The sequence below is a fragment of the Panthera onca genome, chromosome B2 (assembly GCF_046562875.1).
Source record: "Panthera onca isolate mPanOnc1 chromosome B2, mPanOnc1 haplotype 2, whole genome shotgun sequence".
In the NCBI taxonomy this organism is placed as follows: domain Eukaryota; kingdom Metazoa; phylum Chordata; class Mammalia; order Carnivora; family Felidae; genus Panthera; species Panthera onca.
In genome coordinates, this window is record NC_138343.1 from 33,196,044 (window position 1) to 33,220,279 (window position 24,236).

At 38.0% G+C, this 24,236-nt stretch overlaps 1 protein-coding gene across 2 annotated transcripts in view; it reads right to left on the reverse strand.

Annotated features, from left to right (window-relative positions):
* ILRUN (inflammation and lipid regulator with UBA-like and NBR1-like domains) overlaps positions 1-24,236 on the reverse strand; it is a 95,692-nt gene that overhangs the window by 37,537 nt on the left and 33,919 nt on the right. The window contains exons 2-3 of one of the 2 annotated variants that reach the window (XM_078446835.2): positions 20,452-20,606; positions 14,659-14,856 (exon numbers count right to left, since the gene is read on the reverse strand). In XM_078446835.2, the coding sequence (XP_078302961.1) occupies positions 14,659-14,856; positions 20,452-20,606 (353 nt within the window). The remainder of the gene's footprint in view (positions 1-14,658; positions 14,857-20,451; positions 20,607-24,236) is intronic. The other variant, XM_078446836.2, reaches the window with a different exon arrangement.

Genomic DNA, 24,236 nt, shown 5'->3' on the forward strand with positions numbered 1-24,236 from the left:
CCGACTTCAGCTCAAGGTCACGATCTCGCGGTCCGTGAGTTCGAGCCCCGCGTCGGGCTCTGGGCTGATGGCTCAGAGCCTGGAGCCTGCTTCCAGTTCTGTGTCTCCCTCTCTCTCTGCCCCTCCCCCGTTCATGCTCTGTCTCTCTCTGTCCCAAAAATAAATAAACGTTAAAAAAAAAAATTAAAAAAAAAAGAATAATGTTAGTCTCATAGAATGAGACTGCTTCTATCTTCTGGAAGAGATTCTAGAGAAGTAGTATAATTTCTTTCATAAGTGTTTAGTAGAATTAATCAGTAAACTCACCTGAGCCTGGTGTTTTCTGTTTTGTAAGGTTACTGATTTAATTTCTTTAATAGATAAAGGCCTATTCACGTTTCCTATTTCTTCCTGTGTAAGCTTTGGCAGACTGTATCTTTCAAGGAACTGGTCCATTATATCTAGGCACAGAGTTGCTCATAATATGCCTTTACTATTCTGTCAGTGTCCATGGGATCTGTAGTAATGTCCCTTCTTTCATTTCTTATTTGAGTAAATTGGGTCTTCTCCCTTTTGTTCTTAGTTAGCCTGTCTAGAGGCTTACTGATTTAACTGATCTTTTCTAAGAACCAGCTTTTGGTTTTGCTGATTTTCTCTATTGATTTTGTTTGCAATTTCATTGATTCTTGCTCTAATTTTTATTATTTCTCTTCTTCTGCTTACTTTGGATTTAATTTCCTTTTCATTTTCTAGTTTCGTAAGGTGGAAGCTTAGATTATAGATTTTAGGACTTTCTTCACATTAAGCTGAATGTTCTTTTGCCTTGGGTACTCCACACAAATGTTCAACACCTTTCTGGTTTTAGGACTTAGAATATTTGACTCTACCCTCAAGATCCCACTAGGACTCTAAAAAACCCAGATCATTGGGATATATGAGGTGACAAAAGCTTTACGGAAACTTTACTAAGAAGTTAATACACAACAGGTTAACAGCTGAGGAATGATTACTACACAAGGTTTCACAATATAGTCTCATCTTTTAATAATAAAAATGCTAAAATAATAGCATCTAACATTTAATCAGAGCTTATCATGACATGCTGTTCTACAAGTTTTTATGTGCATTAACTCTTCTAATCCCCTCAAAACACTATGATGTAGGGTAATGCTTTCCTTGTAGATTAAAAAACTAGAGTCACTAAAAGATTAAATAATTTCCTAAAGGTCACATTGCTAATTACTATTGAACTACAGATGGTATGACTTCAGAGCTCATCCTACTACTCTATTGCCCTATTTTACTTAAAAAAAAAAAAAAATGAATTTGTGAGCCAAGTAAGTTATTATTTGTTCATTCTTAGCAAGCAGCCCAGATTCTATTTTTCAGATGGCTGTCTAATACATTTATTAGTTGATCACTATTTATACACTTTGCCCGATCTCTAAGAATTAATGACCAATCCATAGAGACAGAAAGCACATTAGTGGTTGCCAGAGGCTACAACAATAGGGAATAACTGTAATGGGTATGGGGTTTCCTTTTGGGGTGATAAAAATGTGTTGGAATTAAATAGATGACGATTGCACAATACTGTGAATGTACTAAACGCCACATAATTGTACACTTTAAAATTTTACCCCAATAATGGGGCACCTGGGTGGCTCAGTCGGTTGAGCGTCTGACTTCGGCTCAGGTCATGATCTCACACAGCTCATGAGTTTGAGCCCCGTGTCGGGCTCTGTGTTGACAGCTTGGAGCCTGGAGCCTGCTTCAGATTCTGTGTCTCCCTCTCTCTCTGCCCCAACCCACTCGCATTCTGTCTCTGTCTCTCTCAAAAATAAATAAATATTAAAAAAAAATTTTACCCCAATAAAAAAATTATCTATAATATTTTGGTTATAGTAATCCAATGGAATGGTATTCAACTACTAAGTTTCTGAAAGTATTTAATAACAGGGGAAAAGATCCTAAAATATTAGTGAGTAGGAAAAAAGTAGATTATACAACTATATGTAACACAAGGTCAAATTTGAAAAATAAAAATTTTTGTTTTTAATATTTGGACACATACATTAACAGTGTTCATATAGAACAGTAAATGTTTTGCTTTGTTCTTCATATTTTTTCTATTTTCTATGTTTTATATTTCTTTTATTGTCAGGACAAATACACTTTTAAAAGAATTTAGTCACAAATAACTAATAAGTTTAGCACTGTAACGGACTCCCAAGTCCCTCAAATAAGAGAACAAATAGAAAACAAATAAAATAGTTTAAATTCAAATACATAAATAATTACATTAAATTTGCATAGTCTAAACGTACCAGTTAGAAGACAGAGATTATCAGGTTGGGGGGAAAATGGCCCAACTATATGCCATCTCCAAGAAACTCCAAATACAAAGACATAGTTAGGTTGAAAGTAAAAGGCTGGAAAAAGATATATCATGCAAACAGTAATCAAAGAAAGGAAGAGTGGCTGTATTAATATCAGACAAAGTAGACTTCAGAATAAAGAAAATTACCAGGAAAAGGGGGGGACATTACACAGTAACAAATGGGTGATTCACCTAGAAGACATAATCTCAAATATGTATGCACCTAACAACTGAGCTTCAGAATACATGGACCAAACACTGACAGAACCGGAAGAAGAAACAGACAAACCCAAAGCTGTAGTTGGAGACTTCAACACTTCTTTTTCAGTAACAGACAGAACTAGTAGACCAAAGAAACAAGCAAATAATAAAGACATAGAGGAATTAAACATCACCAACCAACTGGATCTGACATTTATACAATACTCCACCCAACAAAGCAAAATAGACATTCTTTTGAAGCACACATGAAATATTCACCAGCAAAATAGTATCTCCTGGATCAAAAACATCTTAACAAATTTAAAAGATCTGAAATCATATAAACTGTGTTCTCTGACCATAATGGAATGAAACTAGAAATGATTAAACAAGATAACAGAGGGGCACCTGGGTGGCTCAGTTGGTTAAGCGTCCGACTTCAACTCAGGTCATGATCTTATGGCTCATGGGTTCGAGCTCCGCTTCAGGCTCTGTGCTGACATGACAGCTCAGAGCCTGGAGCCTGCTTCAGATTCTGTCTCCCTCTCTCTCTGTCCCTCCCCCACTTGCAGTCTGTCTCTCTCAAAAATAAACATTAAAAAAAACAAAACAAGATAACATAAAAATCACCAAACACTTGGAAATTTAACACACTTCTATATAATCCATGGGTCAAAGACAAAGGCTCAAGGGAAATCAGAAAATATTTTCAACTGAGTGAAACTAAAAATACAGTATTTCAAAATTTGTGCTATGTAGCTAAAAATAGTGCTTAGAGGGGAATTACAGTTGCTATAAACTAAGTGTTTGTGCCCCAGCCCCCAAATTTTTATGTTGAAACCTAACCCCAATATGACTGTATTTGGAGGTGAGGCCTTAGAGAAGTGATTAAGTCATGAGGTCTCAAGAATGTGATTACTGCCTTAAAAAAACCAAAAAAAACCCCAAAAAAACACACACCCCAGAGAGCTCCCTTACCCCTTCTGCTATGTTGAGAGCACACAAGAACTATGAACTAGGAAGCAGTCTCTCATCAGATACCAATCTGCTGGAGTTTTGATCTTAGACTTCTCACCCTATAGAACTGTGGGAAACAAATTTCTGTTGTCTACAAGCCACCTAATCTTTTTTTTTTTAAATTTTTTAAATGTTCATTTATTTCGAGAGGGGTGCGCAAGCAAGAAAGGGGAGAGAGAGATGGAGAGAGAGCAGGGCTCCATGCTCAGAGCAGGGCTCAATCCCAAGACCACGAGATCACAACCTGACCCAGTATCATGAGTTGGATGCTCAACCGACTGAACCACCCAGGTGTCCCAGCACCTAATCTCTAATAGTTTGTTACAGCCACCTGAACGGGCTAAGAAAATAACATTAAACACCTACATTACAAAAGAAAGGTCTCAAGTCAACCTTAGCTTCCATCTTAAGAAACTGGAAAAACAACTATTAATAAACCCAAATCAAGCAGAAGGAACAAATAAAAATAAGAGCAGACATCCATGTAACTGAAAACAGAAAAACAGAAAAATCAATGAAACCAAAAGCTGGTTCTCTGAAAGACCAATAAATTAAGAAATCTATCAAGAAAAAAGGAGAGAAAACATAAAACATCAAGAGTGAGAGAAGAGATTATCACTATGGACCCAGAAGGCATTATAATAACAACGGGTACTACAGGGGTGCCTGGGTGGCTCAGTCGGTTAAGCGCGACTTTGGCTCAGGTCATGATCTCGAGGTCTGCCGAGTTTGAGCCCCACATCGGGCTCTGTGCTGACAGCTTAGAGCCTGGGAGCCTGTTTCGGATTCTGTCTCCCTCTCTCTCTCCCCTCCCCCACTCACGCTCTGTCTGTCTCTCTCTCTCTGTGTCTCTCAAAAATAAACATTAAAATTTTTTTTTTAAAAATAACAAAGGGTACTACAAACAACTCTACATACAAAAATTTCACAATTTAGTAAAAAGGACCAATTTCTTGAAATTACCCAAAGTCACACTGAAATAGATAACCTGAACAGATTTATAACTATGAAAATACCAAATTAGTAATCCAAAATTTTCCAAAAAAGAACCCTCCAGGCTCAGATGGTTTCACTGGCAAATTCCTTAAAAGAAGACCACCACCAATTCTATATAATTTCTTAAAGAAGAAATAATACAACATATTAGAGTTTATAGAGTTGTGCTGAACAATGAGGCCACATGTAGCTACTGATTACCTGAAATGTGGCTAAAGCCTAGTACTGAAATGATCATATTTTGGCTATACTAACATATTATTAAACATTTTTTAAAGTCCTCAAATAAGACTTAGGTCAGAAGTAGGATCTGCTTTCTTAACCACTTCTGATTTCTAAACATAAAAAAGAAACTAAAACTAAAAAGGAAAAATGACTTTGAAGTGGCTACTAAACCACAGCCTAACCCACTCTAGAATTCAATTGCTCTCAAGATCATCTCAAAACAAAGTATAAGCAAAAACTTTTAGAAAACAAGAGGGAAGTGGAAGGACACTGATCACTACAAAGCAAAATCCAGAGGTTAACAGGCTCACACAGCATTCCTTTCTAGAGCCCAAATGTCCAATACTGACATTCTCTTTGGAAATAAAGGGAAGCCTAAGCTTTTTAAACGTAAAAGGAGAAAAATAAGAGAGCTTTTAAAAAAAGTATTTTTTTCAAGATAAAGATTATAGAATAAACTAATTTCTAAGTGATAAATATCTTTGCCATTTCAAGGAAAAACCCATTCGAGTATTTTGTGGCCAGTGTCAAAGCATCATTACAGGAACAGAATGCAATTTTCTTTTCAATAAGGAGCCATCCTCCTCACAGATTTCCACCTTTAATTACAAGACTAATGGGAAGTTTCTAAAAATAAAGTAATGGCTACATTCTGAGCAGTAATAAAGAATATAAACCACATGTGAAAAACTAAGATCTCAGGTAAAGCTTAAGAAACAAATACACTGATCATTTTAGACACTAATCATCATTCTGTTAAAAAATAACCACACAATTTTCAGCAGGTTTACAGCACATACTGACAAATTAAGTATTCACCATGATTTGAGTGGAAGGCAATTATGCTTACTTCCTTACTTTCATAAGAGGTATGATCTGGCCTGATTCAGATGGAAGTATATACAATGGCACTTACTAACAATTTCCATCACACAACAATTTAGTACAATTTTAAGAATTTCTCATGTGAAACAATTTCAGCATATATGTAAACATTTTTTTTGTGAAGGAGAAATGTACTATATCTCCTCCATTGTTCTTTTTTTCCTCACTTTTATTATTTCTGAAATCAAAATCATACAATCAAATGTGTTCATTTAATGTAATGGCTCTACCCCTCCCCTTAATCATATAAAAATTGCTGTCACCTAATAATCAGAGAGGCACAGTTTTTAAGTGTTTTATTATGATAGGGCTATATACTAAGTTAACTAAACACTTTTTAACTAGCTCCAGCCTCAGCTATAGCCCTTACCAGTGCATACACACAAAAAAGGATTACATAAACATATTTTTAAAAGCAAATTATGCTTAACTATTTAATCTTTAAAAATTTTAAGTATTTTATATCAATATAAAGGTTACTTTATAACTACTTTTCTTTTTATCAAAAAGTATATTAATATTTCAATGAAGAATCAGATTTGCTTAAAAACATTTTTGTAAATGTTTACTTATTTGAGAGAGAGAGAGAGAGAGAGAGAGAGAGAGAGAGAGAGTGAGTGAGTGTGTGTGTGTGTGTGTCTCAAAGAGAGAGAGAGTGGGGGAGGGGCAGAGAGAGGGAGAGACAGATTCCCAAGCAGGCTTGATGCTGTCAGCATGGAGCCTGATGCAGGGCTAGATCTCATCAACTGCGAGAACACAACATGAGCCAAAATCAAGAATGGTACGATTAACTGACTGAGCCACCCAGGTGCCCCTGGTTAAAAACATTTTTAAGGAACTGTCAATCCCCATATTTACAATCCTTAGAAACTGACATTCCAGGTCAGAGAAATTTCTTTAACAAAAGGGCTTTACCTACCATAAGAAAAAAAGATGCTGCTTTCAAATTATATTTTTGCCCTTCTATCAAATCCTTACATGTACATATTAGGCCTACTGAGAAAAAATAAAACTAATTATGAAGCAAATTGTTAGCAATAACAGCACATATTAAAACGACTCGCAATTGAATTTCAAAGTAGTTACATTTGATGCTTCATACTTGGACATGCAAATATTTTATTTACTATCTTTTATGGATTGATCACTGTTTCATCCTATTTCTTGATTTTCTATGTTCCATAGAGTTTCATGACCCACATATGTGCATTTTAGAAGTTAATCTGAACAGTACAGCCATTTCACATTGCCGTCAACGCATGTAGAACTACCTAGACACAAATAATTACTCCATCTGGTGAGGCACCACTACCAACAGCAGGCTTCCTTCTCTGAAGCTGAAATAGCACATCACCTTATAGACTTAATATAAACCTTAAACATAAATATATTTAAGGATTTCAGATCTCATTTACATTTTGAAATGTCCTTTCTAAAAATAAAAACATTTCCCATACAAGTCACATTCAGCTTAGGCTAGCATTTCTTTATCAAAAAAGAAATCTGTTGTTTTCAAGGGCTGCTCTTATTTCTTTAAAAAATTTTTTTTTTAACATTTATGTGAGAGAGAGACAGAGAGAGACTGATGGAGAGAAAGACTGCGGGGGAGGGGCACAGAGAGAGAGGGAGACCGAGAATCCCAAGCAGGCTCTGTGCTGTAAGCACAGAGCCCCACATGGGGCTCATTCTCACAAACCATGAGATCATGACCTGAGCCGAAATCAAGAGATGGACACTTAACTGACTGAGCCACCCAAGCGCCCCTCATATTTTTGATAGTGCAGAATTCTAGAGACCAGAACTGAAACAGTGCCTTATTGAGGATCTTCTAGAAGCAAATGAGGCAACCTTTTGAGTCCAAGATACAAAAAAGGGAGGTTCTAAAAGTCAAGTCACCTAAATAGACATTTTTCCAAAGAAGACATCCAGATGGCCAACGGACACATGCCAAGATGCTCAAGATCACCAACCACCAGGAAAATGCAAATAAAACCATAATATAATACCATCCACACCTGTAGGAATGGCTGTTATCAAAAAGACAAGAAATATTGGGGCGCCTGGGTGGCGCAGTCGGTTAAGCGTCCGACTTCAGCCAGGTCACGATCTCGCGGTCCGTGAGTTCGAGCCCCGCGTCAGGCTCTGGGCCGATGGCTCGGAGCCTGGAGCCTGTTTCCGATTCTGTGTCTCCCTCTCTCTCTGCCCCTCCCCCGTTCATGCTCTGTCTCTCTCGGTCCCAAAAATAAAAAAAAAAAAAAAAAAAAAAAAGACAAGAAATATCAAGTTTTTGTTTTGTTTTTTAAAGTAGGCTCCACACCCAATCCAGGGCTTGAACTCACAATCCCAAGATCAAGAGTCACATGCTTTACTAACTGAGCCAGCCAGGTGCCCCCAGAAATATCAAGTTTTGATGAGGATGTGGAGAAAAAGGAACCCTTATACACTGCCGGTATATACTGATGCAGCCCCTATGGCAAACAGTATGGAGTTTCTTCAAAAAATTAAACAGGGGCGCGTGGGTGGCTCCATCAGTTGAGCGTCCGACTTCGGCTCAGGTCATGATCTTACAGTTTGTGAGTTCGAGCCCCGCGTCGGGCTCTGTGCTGACAGCTCAGAGCCTGGAGCCTGCTTCGGATTCTGTGTCTCCCCGTCTCTCGGCCCCTCCCCTGCTCATGCTCTGTGCCTCTCTGTCTCTCAATAATAAATAAATGTTTAAAAAAAATGTTCTTTTAATTAAAAAAAAATTAAACATAGAACTACCATACAACCAGCAGGTATTCATAAAAAAATTTTTTTAAATGAAAACACTAATTTGAAAAGACATACACACCCCTATGTTTCATCACAGCCTTATTTACAATAGTCAAGATATGCAAGCAACCTAAATGTTGATCAACAGATGAATGGATAAAGGAGATGTGGTATATACATACAATGAATATTACTCAGCCATAAGAATGAAATCTTGCCATTTGTGATAACATGGATGGACCTAGAGGGTACTGTGTTAAGTGAAATAAGTCAAAGACAAGTATCATATGATTTCATTTATACGTGGAATCTAAAAAACAAAACAATTTAACGAACAAAAGAAACCCACAGATACAAAGAAATAACGGTACATAAATGTGTGGCAACTGTATATAAATATGAAATCACTATGTTGTATACCTGAAACTAAAACAATACCGATTATGCTAATTATTCTTCATTAAAAAAAAAAAAGAAAAAGAAAAGGAAGAAGAAAAAGAAAAAGAAAAAGAGAAAGAGAAAGAGAAAGAAAGGTGGGTTCAATATGGAAGAGGGCAAGAGAACTGGCAGAAACGCCAAGAAGAACAGCATCTACATAGAAGACACAAGTGTGGAATCTTGACTGTATAAAATCAGAGCTTCTTTGATATAACAACGATCAGTTAAAATATAGGAGAAGAATGAAGAGGGACAATCCTGCATCACCTGGCTAGGAAGGACATTCCATAATAGGGGAAGGTGGAAGAAGAACTTAGCAAGGTTTTAGGAAATAAACAGTGTGGTTTATATAGAGCACCCAAGGGGGGCCTGGGTGGCTCAGTCGGTTAAGCATCTGACTTCAGCTCAGGTCATGATCTCACGATCTGTCAGTTTGAGGCCTGTGTCAGGCTCTGTGCTCTGTTCTGTCAGCTCAGAACCTGGAGCTGGCTTTGGATTCTGTGTCTCCCATTCTCTCTGCCCTTCTACTGCTCATTTTCTGTCTCTCCCTCAAAAAATAAACATTAAAAAAATTATATATACATATAATTATTATATATACATATAATTATATATACATAAATTATATGTATATATAATTTTTTTATATATTTATATTTAGCACCCAATACGTTTCCTAATTACATGGGACCTATTATGATTTAGCAGCTTAATAAGGGACGTTCCATTCCTAACCTCTGAGAAACTAAATGAATTATGTATAAGTATTTAATGTACACGTACAATGTCCCCAGGGACCCATGTGAACTATTTAACAAGAGGAGCCACTTCAAGTGGGAGAAATCTTCATCGGCATGTGATGACCAGACCAGTACTTCACCTTAGCTTACTTCACAACTAGAACACCTCTGATTTAGAAGGAACCATCACAGTGCAGGGATAAATCTCTCCTGTGGAATTTTGGAAGAGGGCACTTGATTAGGAGGAGAGAAACATGTTACTGTTGGTATCAAGACTAAAATGGTGACAACCCCTCATGTTGCTTACTGCCTCCCCAGAGTCAAGTGTCCTATAAGAACTGTGCGTCTCCTAGCAGGCAGGAACTTCTTGGGCAACTGATAAACTGATATTTACCCAACTACCTAAGAGTTTCCCCACCAATATTAACCCTGCCTTCATTCCCAACTCACTCTGGAAATGTGGAGAAGATGTGGCGACTATAAACCCCATCCTGCCTAAACCCGGACAAGTATCAACACCCTGGGCCAAAGTTTCTTCACAAACCCTATGTAGTAGTGAGAGCCAAATTCATTAGCAAAGATCGTAAAACTACTTTTCTTAATTTATAACTATAATTTATAACTTTCACTGAACCCTAGACAAATTATTAATAATTATATCTGGTCTTCAGTTTCCTCATCATAAAATGTAGCTCATACTTCCCTTATAAGGTGATTTATATGTATAGAGCCCAATACGATGCCTAACATATAGCAGGTATTAGATAACAGGTTGCTTTTATCTAAGAAGCAAAAGGCTGTAAAAAGAAAGTAAAAGAAAATGTTTGAGCTTGAAAATAAATCTGCCAGGAATCAGATACTTAGTGGTAATCAACCAAGGGAGTTAGAAACATGTGTGGTTGAAGAAGGTCGCTGGTAAAGATGAATATGCAAAGCTAAGGTATTTAGTGAGAGAGGGCCAACGGTCATATAAACATGCCCCACATAGGGAAGAACTGTCCACACAACATGCCAAGAACACCTCTCTTGACTCTGAGAGAGTACAACGAATCTAAAATGGGGGAAGGGGGTCCACTTTATAAATTATTAAGTATGGCAAAAAGCCTTTTTGAGGAAGAGAAATGAACTGAAACATGTTATTATAAAAATAAAGAGAATGGATTCTTTCTAGAGAAGACCATCTAAAGACTATAGAAGAGATCACCCACCAAAAACAAAAGCTTTGTTATTAAAACAGAAAGATGAAACGCTATTGAATAGTTACCTAACTTGTCCAAGTTTGTGCACAGGCAACCTAGGCTTACTTTCCAAACTCTTACCACTATAATACACTCTATGAGTTTGCAAACTAAGCGTGCACAAACTAAGAGTGAACAGAAAAAATGAGAAGAGCCCATCATGGTTAACTAGGCAGTTTATTTTTTTTTAATGTGCATAGTTGTGGTTTTATGTATATTATATTCACATTCTGCCAGTAATTTACCATCTCTGCTATCAGAATGTGTTATAATCAACAGTAATCTGGATTCAATGAAATGTGGTAGTTTGTACAATGGAATTAAATTCTTTACTAGAGAAGATGAATTGTTTGCAGACTACTCCACAAAGCAGTGGTTAAGGAGGCTCCCAATTTAACAAAAGCAGTTTCATTTTTTTTTTTAATGTTTATTTATTTTTGAAAGAGACAGAGCACATGAGAGTGGGGCAGGGGCAGAGAGAGAGGGAGACAGAGGAACCGAAGTGTGCTCCGCGCTGACAGCAGCAAACCCAACATTAGGGCTTGAACTCAGGAACTGTGAGATCATGACCTGAGCCAAAGTCAGACACTTAACCGACTGAGCCACCCAGGTGCCTTAAAACCAGTTTCACTTTTATATTTCCCCTTTTTTTGAGAGGGCATTCATATATGCTTATTTGTAAAGGAAAGCATTCTACTGATTTAAAAAAATGCTTTGAAAATCATGGAACCAGATAAATTATTAAGATCTCTTGAAGATATTAGATTTCACAAAGTCCTAAGAAACAACTCACAGATTATATGACCAAGAAAAGCTTTAAATTCTTTACTGTCTCCAAAGCTAGTATATTAATACTCTACCAACTTCTAGAATTTGAGAGGAATGTTACAAGTATAAATTTTAATGTCCCACATAGAGATAATTATTTTTATCTTAACAATAAAACACACACAGACACACACACACACACACACACACACACACACACACACACACACAGAATTCTCGAACACCAGAGAACAGTAAGAAGCAGTATCTTTGGATCAAAGGGATTTTTTTTTTTTAAGTCACGTATGCAGTCACACCCCTCCCTTAAAAACACTGACATTCATTTAAAAAAAAATCTCCACTCCACTCCGCCTGCATTGGGCTCAGCTTTTCGAAGTTACAAAGATAAATTAAGACATATATCACCTTAAGTTTTAAAGGTGATATGAGACATTCATCAAATTAACTGGGTAGAAAGAGGTAAAGTGCCAAAGAGAGGCAAGGGAGCGAGAGGTAAAGAGAAAATGCAATGGAAAAAAAAAATGCAATGGGAGCTCAGCAGTGGGAGAAATCAGTCAACCCTTGAAAAACACAAATTTGAACTGTGTGGGTCCACTTATATGTGGATTTCTTTATAGATATAGATATAGATATAGATATAGATATAGATATAGATATAGATATAGATATAGATATAGATATAGATATAGATATAGACATACACACACATATATATACTTATTTTTATTACTGTAAATGTATTTTCTCTCCCAATTTTCTGAATGACATCTTTTCTCTAGCTTACTTTACTGTAAGAATACAGTATATAACACATATAACTACAAAATATGTGTTAATCGACTTAATGTTTTAATGTTATCAGTAAGGCTTCTGGTCAACAAAGTTATTAGTAAAGTTTTGGGGAAGCCAAAGATTACACGTGGATTTTCGACTGTGTGGGGGTGTCAGCACACTTAACCCCCCACGTTGTTCAAGGGTCAACTGTATTTCCAACTGTGCAGGTACAAAGGTTTTTAGAAGTGGCCTGAAAAGAGAGTCCAGAAGGAAAGGGACAAATAGTTTCTGCCTTCTAATATATGATTGCATATTCATTTGTTATCCAACAAATAATTCACGGTCTAGTAGGAGAAAAGGGTAAGTAAACAAACACCTAAGGGCACCTGGGTGGCTCAGTCTGTTAAACCAATGGATTTCGGCTCAGGTCATGACCTTGCAGTTCATAAGCTCGAGACCCACATCAGGCTCTGCACTGTCAGAATTCTCTGCCTGGAATTCTCTCTCTATTCCTCTATCTCTGCCCCTCCCCTGCTTGTGCTCTCTCTCTCTCTCTCGCTCTCTCTCTCCCAAAATAAAAAAATAAACTTAAAAAAAAAGAAACACCTAAAATACAATGTGTTAATAAGTATAACCAAGCCTGTGCATAATATTAATGAAAAAAGGAGGGATGGATTTCCATGGAGCAGTGGGGAGAGTGAGCAAGGCAGGAAGGGGGAAGAAGCAATGGTGACTTCATCAGGGCCCCAAGGATGAGCAGAAGTTTAATGGAAAGAAGAAAAAAGGGATTTCTGGCCATAGGAACATGAGCAAGAGCAGGGAGAAGTGAAAGCATGTGGCGTCTTTGGGGGCTGGCTGTGGGGGAGTGAAGAGGAGACCGAAGATGAAAGTGAAAACGAGGCCAGATCGTGAGGAGCTTTAAGCCCCATGCCAAGGGAGTTGGCTCCATTACAGTAGGCACGAAGGTTCTAGGCAAAGAATGATGTCACATAAGCACTATGAGACACCCTTTCTAACATTAAAATTTCTTGAGGCTATAAAAATATATAAAGTTTCCACTGGCTGCAAAAACACATAGAAGAACACTGATTCCAGGACCCCCTGAACACACTCCAAAGATCCAACTGGCCTTGAGTCCACTTAGGAACTCCCTGAGGGCAGTAACTATTTACCATTTATTTTTCTTTGGATTACCAGGACACGGGACATAGTGGAACCAATAGGAACTGATTTGTAATGAAGGACAGTAAGACAGAACAAAAGATGACCCCAACGATCCTGCCTGATCACCTCAGTGGGGTGCTGAGGAGAAGAATGTAAGTTTTGCCTAGGAATATTAAGATTCGGAAACCTACAGGATGTCCAAGTGTTCTGTCCATAAGCAGTTCAAACACAGGTTTGGAGCTCCAAAAAGAGTCTGCAGCCACAGATATGAATCTGAACATCGCCATGTAAGCTGTACTGCTGACAGCTGAACCCGTGTGGATGGATGAGGTAACTGAGCAGGAACAGGACCCAGCTCAGAATCTAGGAATCTCAGGGCAAAGATGAGACTAGACAGAGACAGAGAAAGATCATTCAGGGGAGGAGAAACAAGACTGATATCATGTGAGTCTAGGAAGGTCCACAATTCAAAAAACATTTGGAGTACGGTGCCCAACGACAGAGGGTCAGTTAGTGCGAAGACTACGTGCCTATTGGATTTGTAAACTGGGTAGTCTGATTTCATTTCACTGGAGCAGGTAAAGAACAGACTAGGCTGAAGAACAGATGAAAAAGGGAAGAGACAGTGTAGCTCACTCTGCTCAAAAAGTATGGCAATAACGAGAAGGAGTGAGAGGTGTCGACAGGGCCTCAGGTTGGGAGAAGAGTGCACATTTTGTGCATTACCTCTTTTCACATGACTTCTATCTAGAGACTCTGAGAGCAAGGACTGCCTTCAGTATTCTTACAGCACCTACTAGATTATATAAGAAAAAGAGCAGCACTACTAAATCACTGTTTAGAATGCAAGATATATATATATCTCATGCACTTTGCTAAATTTTAACTTCCTAGTGTAACAGGGAGAGCACTAGACTGAATCAATTAGTCATTAAATTCAAGTCATTTACCTGCATGGGGTGACTGTTTAAAAGAGGCCATGCCTTGTTATGTAATTTGACAGGCTCTGTGAGCAACACTGGGAATGCTGGAAGATATTACCTTAATTCCTTCACCCTGGGCTGCACAAGGACATACTCACCTCCATAGTAGAGTCCTGTAGCAGTGCACATCCGCCACTGTCCCTGATACATTCCTGCTCTGCTGGGGCTGCACATCTGGACGCTGACATCTGCAATCTCTTGGGGCTCTAGCGATCTCACCATCACCATGTTCACATGTCCAAATTGGTCTCCCCCGACATATTTAAGACAAACCCCTGGAGGCCAGGCCTCTGCCCCTGAGTTCAAGCAAAAGAAAAAAATGTTAGGCAATTAGTGGTCCTATGCCGGGTGCAGTTCATTACACAACTGTAGAAGAGGCCTCTTTCTCGGTCTTTCACACATACGTGAACCTAGCCACATATCCTTGAGCTAGATAATGTCACAAGACTGATCAGAAGGATTATCAGAGTTAACAACCTCTGACCAACAGCCTATCCCTAAGATAAAGGACATATGACCAAAGCAAGGCAGTTCCTCAAGAAGATGTGTTTCAGGGGACCCCAGGGAAGGCCATACGTCACACTGAATCCATAGAACCTAAGAATGATGTCCACAAAGAGCCATGGAAATGAAGCACAGGCCCACATCTTCGGAGGCCTGCTTTCTTTACTAAGAGGTAACACATGCCCATTTTCACTTGAACTTTTTAAGCTGACATTCAAAGTAAAAATACATACATCTGATTGTCCCTACTTTTTCTATCAAGGCAAGAGGATGAAACACATGAGGAATAATTTCTGTATTATTTTCATTTGAAAACATTTCCCCTGATGTATGACTTTTCTTCTGGCGTCCGTAACTATGAAAAGACCAAGGTTCAAGAGACTCTGCAAATACAAGACAGAGGAGTCAAGTGAAAGTTTCTTTTTCAGAATCTAATAGTAGTGGGGAAAATAGGAACAGGTAACTCCCCTCGTTAATAACACAATGAACTGTGGTCTCAGGGGGGATGACAGCAGCCAGACATACTTGTATAAAGGATAGGAATGGCAATACAGAGAAAAGGCATTAGCTGGAATATCTTTCCTCCTTTGGAAGTGACAAAGATCTTATTTGTGTACCTCTTCCTGTGTACCTGTTTTCATGAAAACGAGTTCAAAATGAGAAATCCATATACTTTGTTCTGACAAGTCATAGGGCCACACAGTGACTAGAGGTTATCTTTCCTGTGAAGTTTCTCCAATATACTCCTTTTTTTGCTGTAGACAGAAACCTCTATATATCTTTTGGGGGGATATATACATTCATTATAAAAATACACCACTGTGAAAAGATAGATATGGCCAGACTCTCAGGACAAAGCACGCTTGAAATTTCTCTTCTAAGAGTATTCTAGCATGCCTTAGTACCTAGTTCTCAAAGTGCCAGACTGGTTTTGATATACCTGATGACTCACGATCGAAAAGGGAACCAGAGAAAAAAGCAACTACAGCTCCACTGCTGAGACCTCAGCCCCATAATGAATAGCACACTCCGTGGTTCCTGGGTCTTAAGGGGTAGCAGATGAAGCAACGGGCGCTATGTTTTGTCACACACTCCTAAAAAACACACCTGCCGGCAAAGTGCCCTCCCAAGTTAACACCACAAAGGGCAGGTGCTGCCGGTGGAAAGGCTGTAGATGATACCCTGGCAATACATGCAAATTCTGTTTTTCATTTCTGGGGCCTATGGCCTTGGCAAAAGCATATTTGTCTTAGGTCGAGAATAGAAGCAGCTGGCATGAAGCACCTTGGAAAATGTCAGTCTCTCTAAAGACCAAGATCAAGAGGAAAATTACACTACTGTTTTAGGGTCAAATTCACAATTTTTCTTTCAAACACACACCCATATACACACACACCTGAAACAAGACAACATCTATTTGTATGAAAACCCGAGAATGTATCTGTTTTTGAATGTCTAAGAAAATAAGGAAAACAAGACTGTCTGGATGTGGGACATACTGGGCTGTCCTGAGCAGACAACCACAAACAACCCAGTCAGTCAGATCTGTCAGCTACACGAAATAGGGAGTGCTGCCATACTCCAGAGGAACTGAGTTCGCTGGTAAACCGTAAATGATCAACAAACTATACAGTTACAGTCCTCATCTTTTTTAGTATACCAAATACTCTAGTAATGTGTTACCTAGAGGCATGTAGAAGAAAAAACTGGATGAGTTATCCACCATCAACTCCAAAGTGTTAATCTGCTATAAGTGAAGAACCAATCATTTCCCTTCTGAGAGTTCACAACCACAACATACAGTTTTACAGCCTGTTAGGATAGGTAAACTCTAAAGAGATCAAAGATACCGGTTCTTAATACAGAGGAAAGAGAAATACTGGTGACCTGTATCGACTACCAGCATACCTAAAATCTGGATTTGAGAAATATAATACAACAGGGTTTCAAATTAAGTCTCAGTTACAAAATGGCTTAATGGGGGATAGATACATCTAGAAGAAAAGAAAGACTAATTTGTGTTTTATAACTTCCCAAGTTAAGTACCATAAGCACGTATAGGATCAAGGCTGTGATTCTCCAGTTATTGTGGAGTATAATTTTATTCAAACAAATAAAAAGTAAATACGAAACAAAAAAATTCTGCAATATGGCAATTTTGAGATGATAGAGAACATGGCAAAAATGAGATAAAAGTCTTATCAGTTCCAGAAAGCCTGGGCTTACTAGGTATAAGTGATTATAGAAATAGTTTGGAGACAGTAAGGAACATCCAAAGAGCAATGAGGAAGTAAAAAAACCTCAGTGAAGCTCCTCTATTCTTTTTAACCCCCATAAGCTTGGAGATTACATTTCAAGTTAAGCTACATGCAAAAAGGGACTTTCATTGATCTTGTCACTATTTGCTGAATGGATGAAGCAGAATTACCTTCTCTATAGTCATACTGAAGAGAAAGGTAGAAATTAAATATTTCAAGGAGTCAAAAGAAAAATGGATAAAACAGTTGTTCTCTCTCAAGGACTTTTCTTAACCCTTGTTTTGTGTTCACAAAAAATAAAGTTGCCTCTGAAGCCACTTTCTCACATCACAATCTCAACTACTTCACCAAAGTCCACGAACACCAGAGTTTACCATAACATGCTCAGCTTAACATTCACTACAGTTGGACAATAAAGCATGGCTGTAAACATCCCAGTTGTACTGGGAAGCTGTAAGTGTTGGTAAGGAAAATTATCTACTTTCACCATGGAGGGCAGTTTCAAATTTTTACTTTCCATTTTAATGGTAAGATTTCCTGATTGAGTTTCCCAAGCTTCTAGTACTTATATAGTGCCAAAGGTTTGGATCCTGGGATTCTGCGTCTGTCATTAAATGTCTCACTTCTGTTTTTCTACGGTCTGAAACCAAGGATTTAAACAGTATTAAAAGTTGAATTTTAAACAATGTGTGATGTCCATCTTCTTTGGGGAAACTGTTGGGACAGCTATATGCAGTTCCTATCAATCTCACCTGTTGTATATTTGAATGCTTGGCATGCCTAAAACATAACAGCAGAAAGATGCCATGAAAATTATTTGTGAAACTATTTCAGTGAGCACTTATCTCTTAGAGAAGGTTATGAATGAGAGGAAAAGAGTCAGAGGAGAAATAGCTAAGTCCTGCCCTTCTTCTGTGTTACTCTATTTCCAGAAAGAACTCAGGCCAGATTAGAATGATGCTAAAGAACCAGTACACGTGCATGTTTTCCCTCTTACTCTTTAATAACATACCGATTCCTTAGTTATGGGACGCCAGTTTCTCCTTAATCAAATGGAAAGCATTTAGTGTACAGATACAATACTATTTTACAACTGAACAATTTCCAGAAGGATACAAAAATCTACATGTTTAAAGTAACCTGAAAGGTAAAATCTCCAGCCAACTGCTGTCCAACTTTTCAAGAGGTGTTCAGGCAAAAAATGTCCTTTCACAGGAAGAAAGACTGCAGACCCAGAGGCTACTTTAAACTGGAGATACTACACAAAAGTAGGCAGAAAAATGCAGCCAGGCCCACCAGTACAGGTTCTCTCCAAGTCAAGATGAAAGGCAGGCTCTTTGGGGCTCTGATTTGACATTCTAGCCATTTTAGATCAATCTCTCCCAATCTCCCATTAACTCAAGGAACTGTCTAGTGAGTGAGTGGATGTATCAAGAGCCTTTCTGAAATACAAAATGGTTTCTGCAACCAAACAGTATTTTAAATATTTCAACAGTACTCTAAGAACTTTCAATATTTAAAAACGCAATGAAGAACTCACGGAAAGCCTGACTGTTTTCAGTGTTTTCAGTACAAATAAAAGAGGTCTTAGATTAAATTTTTTCATGAAATAAAACCTATTCATGTATAAGTTTCAAAAGGAGTTTTGACCAGCAACACAGCAGGTTTTAGTAATTCAGAGCAGAAATATGATGAACAGAAGCTGAACTAAAGAGGCTGTTATAATATTTTTAAAAGCCCACAACATTAAGAAAAGTGAGAAAGAAATCAGACCCTCTCAAAAGGGAAAGAAATTAGGCAAAAATAAACGACCTTTAAAAAAAAAAAGAATTTCAAAAAAAATAGAAAACATGGCTATTTTTCCATATTACCATGTGCTTCTCAAACTAACGATGCCCCACACCATTGTAACCAAAAGGGAGAAGAAGCTACTAAAAATTTTATAAAGCCACGAATGTCCCCTATCATCTACAACACTGGGTCAATCCAGACTATATGCATTTCCTCAGTGGCATACTGAACCTCCATCCAAGGGAGAGTTACTTCTAAATAAGCCAGAAAAACTAAGAATCACAATTTGGTACATTATATATAAAAGGCTAGTGTAGTCAGTTTTTTCCCATCATAAAAAAATTAAAGTCTAAAGAACTGAAAAGTAAACAGTCAATAAAAGGTCACTTTTACAGGTTTGAGTCCCAAGAGTTGAATCAGCTCACATCACACCTTGCTAGATAGGGTTCCCCCACACCCACAGATTTTTAGCTAAATATGCCTTTTGCTTAGTTTTCCATCTCTCAGAATTTCCCTGTTCAGTCCTTAGCAACAAGGAAGTTAAAGCATCCTCATCCAGTCAGCAGCATTGTTACTGGAAACTAGCAATACTAAACCCATTCAAATTTAAAAAGTCATTATAATAACAAGTAAAAGATAATTAACTGTTACCAGATACCATTTTCAAAGAACTGTTGTTAACTTATTTTTAATTTTCCTTAAAGTCAGCAGTACATCAAAACAATGCTTTAAAAAAAAACTTCTCAATCTTTTCATCTTTCCCATTCTGAACAAATCCCCACATTTCTTACCCTATTTTCAAAGTGGTATTAATGTTGTAGAGAGATACCTCAAGGAAATTTCATAAAGAATCATCCTTATGGTTATAAAGAAATGAGCTTTCAAAAGAGCAGATGCTCACAGCTCTTTCTAACTACCTTGTTCTATTCAAGGATGTACCTCCTCTAGTCTGCTGGAAAGAACTGGAAGATTAATTAGAGCAGAATTAAAATGATGGAGTAGAACTGTACAGGTGAAGATAATACCATCACTACACACAGGCCTAGCTCCTGGTATCAAATGAATATTGAATTGTTTAGAGGCATCAACACTTAAATTGAAAGGAAAAAAAAAAAAGGATGAAAGATCTAAATTATTTTTCCTGATCTAAAGCAGGGGACATTTCACTGATGTTTGGTCATCACACCAGCATAAAAAAGTACTGTATCATGTATATGAAAAAGCTCAGAATTACCAAAGCACATTCCTGAAGCTAAAACATTTCCCTAATTCTTTTAACTACAAAACAAAACAAAACAAAAAAACTGGGCAATGAAGAATTGCCTGTTATCCATTTACCAGAATTCTGGATCCGCCACGTTTTTATAAATTGAGTATCTGGAGGTATCGACTCCCCTTCTCCTATGGTGACATCTTCAACAAACGACATAGAGGGCACACTGATGTTTGGGCTCTCAAAGTCATAATAGGCGCCAATTGCTGCTTGTAGGTTCCTACAAACAAAAAGAAAAGACAAAAGACTTTAGTCCTGTCCAGAGTATATTATCCTGATTGTCAAACAAATGGAAAATGCTTACTTCTCAGGACTTGTTATCAAACCGAAGGCTCTTGGTATATAAATCTTCAGAGCCACCGATTCTGGCTGAGGAACAACAGGGAAAAACCCAGGACTAACAAACCTGTGCAACACTTTTCTCCCAAGGTGCCCACATAAAAAGTAAGAAACATCAGCATCATCAACAACAATATGAAGAAATCTCTCTTTTACCCACAAGGATAGCAAGTACGGGTAAAGAAAAAGAGAGCTCCTCTATAAATGTGCCTGGAATTCAAAAAAGCTCGATTTTAAAAAACATTCCAAGTACTTAATTTTTTGAAAAGGCAGTACATGCAGATGGTTCAGAAAGTTTTGTACAGTGAAAACTAGCCATCTTATCTCTTCTTTCCTATACACACATACCCATAATTGTTCATATCACTTTCTTAAATACCCTTCCAGAACTTCCTTATGCATATACAAGCAAATGATATTCTTTCTTCTTCCCCTTTTACACAATTAGTGATATATTATACATTGTCCTTTGCTTTATTCCCTTTATTCCCATGAAGACATTCCTCTATCAGTACACAGTGAATATTGTTTTTTATAGCTGTATCCAATGTACAGATACATCATTACTTATGTAACGAGTCCACTTATGAGTTTGTTTCCAATCTTTAATTCTTCCATAAATAAGCTTAAGCACATATCGTTTATATATATATATGCAATATATATATATATAATATATATATTATATATATATATATTATATATATATGTATATGCAAATGCATCTGTAGGATAAATTCCTATAAGGGATACTGCTAGGTCAAAGAGCATGGATTTGTGGTTTTAATAGATGTATCTAAACTTCCCTCAATAAAGCTGTACACTTAATGAATGCTCCCACCAAGAATGTATGAGTGTATATTCCCTCATTTGTTCATCAACAGTGTTCCTCCAAAATTTTAGATCTGTGTCAATCTGACAGGTAAAAGGGAAGATCTCAGTAAGGCCTTAAAATGGTTTTCTCTTGGGGTGCCTGGGTGGCTCAGTCAGTTAAGCACCTGACTCTTGATATCAGCTCAGGTCATGACCTGGTCATGGGATCCAGCCATGTGTCAGGCTCTGTGCTGAGTGTGGAGCCTGCTTGGGATTCTCTCTACCTTTTGCTCTGCCCCTCAACAGTTAGCGCGCACGCGCTTTCTCTCTCTCTCAACATAAATATTTTAAAAATAAATAAAAAATTAAAACATTGATGTTTCTTATTTTAAGATGGTTTTATCTTATTACTAGAAAGGTTAAGTATCTCTTACATGTTTTTATAAGCTTTTGTAGTTTCTGTTTTGGAAGCACCATTTTGTAAATGTTGGTGTTCTTTTTAATTACTCATAAACCCCCTTATGTCAGAAGGAACTACCAAGCATACAAACCAGAGTCCCTAATTGAACAGAAACACATGATTGACAGCGTGTTCATCCATGCCAGAAACCAAAGGCCACTAAGGGGTTTGAGCAAGCTGTATTCATTAGAAAGATCAAAGAAATTGTTAGTAATTACATTAACCGCTCCTCTTAAGGTCTTACTTAAACTAGTGACATCATCTCCAGTCCCCACAGTAGACAACAACACAAATTGCATTTTTCTAAACATAACCCAAACATAAGCCAATGGATCCAGTGGGTTGTTTTTAATTATACATAAACATAGCATGAAATAAGCTCTGACAGTATACAACTGTTCAACAGACATACTATTAACAGCAAATACTTTTCTGCTGGGGGCCTGCCTGCTCCTCCAGGTGTTTGCAGCTGCCAGAAAGGAGGTCTATATTTAGAGCAGCTGCCTCAGGTCAAGTCTCATGCATTGGTGGCCTGTCATATTAGTCGTATTGACTGGAATTACACCACCACCAACTGCCTGCCTGTTGTGTGTGTACTAGATAAAATATACATGCAGCAGAGCTGGGCCAGGGGCCAAACTGTTTGCTTGACTATTCAATAGGAAGGCTTGGACTTTAGTCTTCTCAGCAACTTCCTTCGCTAGCTGACTGTGATCCAAAATGAGTAATACGTGACTGGTCAAACTTGGGGACGCCCAGCCTCTACCACCCACAAACAGGCCTTAGGAGTGTATCTGGAATCAGTCTTACACTTAGGAATCAGGGATAAAATGAGGAAAAGGAAAATAAGCCTAGTTTGCATTTTGTTCTTCTGAAAACTCTGTGTAAAAGCTATGTGTCCACCCTTTTATAAAGATGATTTTTCTGCCACAGAACTCCAGCAAGTAGCCTGCTGAATTGTTTTCTGTTCACTTGGCTGTAAAATATGCTTGGGAGGGAAGAAACTATTTGTGCACTCAGGACAATTGCCAATTCTCATCCCCAGCATGTGTCATATTTCACCACTTGGCTCTGCCTGATATCAGAAAGGACTTCAAGACCACTGCAGCAGAAACACGAATAAGTTCAACTACCTTACGCAAATCTGTCCCCCTAACTCAAATCTTGTTTCACACAGACCAACTCATCCCACAGCTAAGTCAACAAAACCATTCCTTTGTACCTGTATTATATACATAATTCAGCCAGAGAAAGATTAAGAAACACTTTTAAATCCCAAAGTGAAAATGAAAGTACTAAACTGGACTCCTGGCAGGAAGCAGGAGTAGAGGATGACAAAGCAAATTAACTTCCCAAGTACAAGGCCAAGAGTGGACTTTAGCCCAGTGGTGCTCTAACCCATATGGCAGGTACACAGTTCAAAATGTGGGTACACAGTTTCTCCCACTTGGACCACTTAGATCACTGCCTGACTGGACCAAGCAACGGCAGAAATAGACCAAACAGCTCCAATTCAATGTGAGAACAAGTAGATATGATAGCATGTATTCCCGTTCAAATCAACATACTCAGCTATTATTAGCCAACAAGAAATTCTACGTGAAATAGAGTTGGCTGAGGAAATGGGAAAAGGGAGAACACAGACTCTGTATTCAGCCTAGTCTGAAAGTTTAAGCTTCCAGGTTCCTTCACTGTTTGCACTCGAAGAAGTTTTAACATGATTTCAGATTAAACCAAAAGCACCCTGAAGAACAAAGGAAGGCAGTGTACCAACGGGGAAAAGGGCACAGGCCAAGATGATGGTGATGGCTGTGAATAAACTTAATGCCACAGAACTGTACACTGAAAAATGGTTAAAATGGTAAAATTTTACATTGGCTTTGTTTGGAGGCAGCTCCTACACCTGGCTGTGGGTCTTTGAACAAGGGGCTATGCATCTATGTCCATTTACTCATCTACAAAGCTGAGTTTTTTGTATCAAAAGGCTGACTTATATTTTATATTACCAAGTTGGCATTATAGGGCTGGCTGTGCAGACTGCATGAGACAATGTGTGTAAATGCCTTAGGGTTGGTGTTCAACCAACATTTAATAATGAGCATTTATTCATGTGCTAAGCACTCAACCTGAGACTAGGGATAAAACAGCTAGCAAGACAGGCGAGGCCCCTACCTTTACAAAGCCTATAGTCCAGCAGACTGCAGCAAACCAGGGACATTCAAAAAGGGTAACACCAAC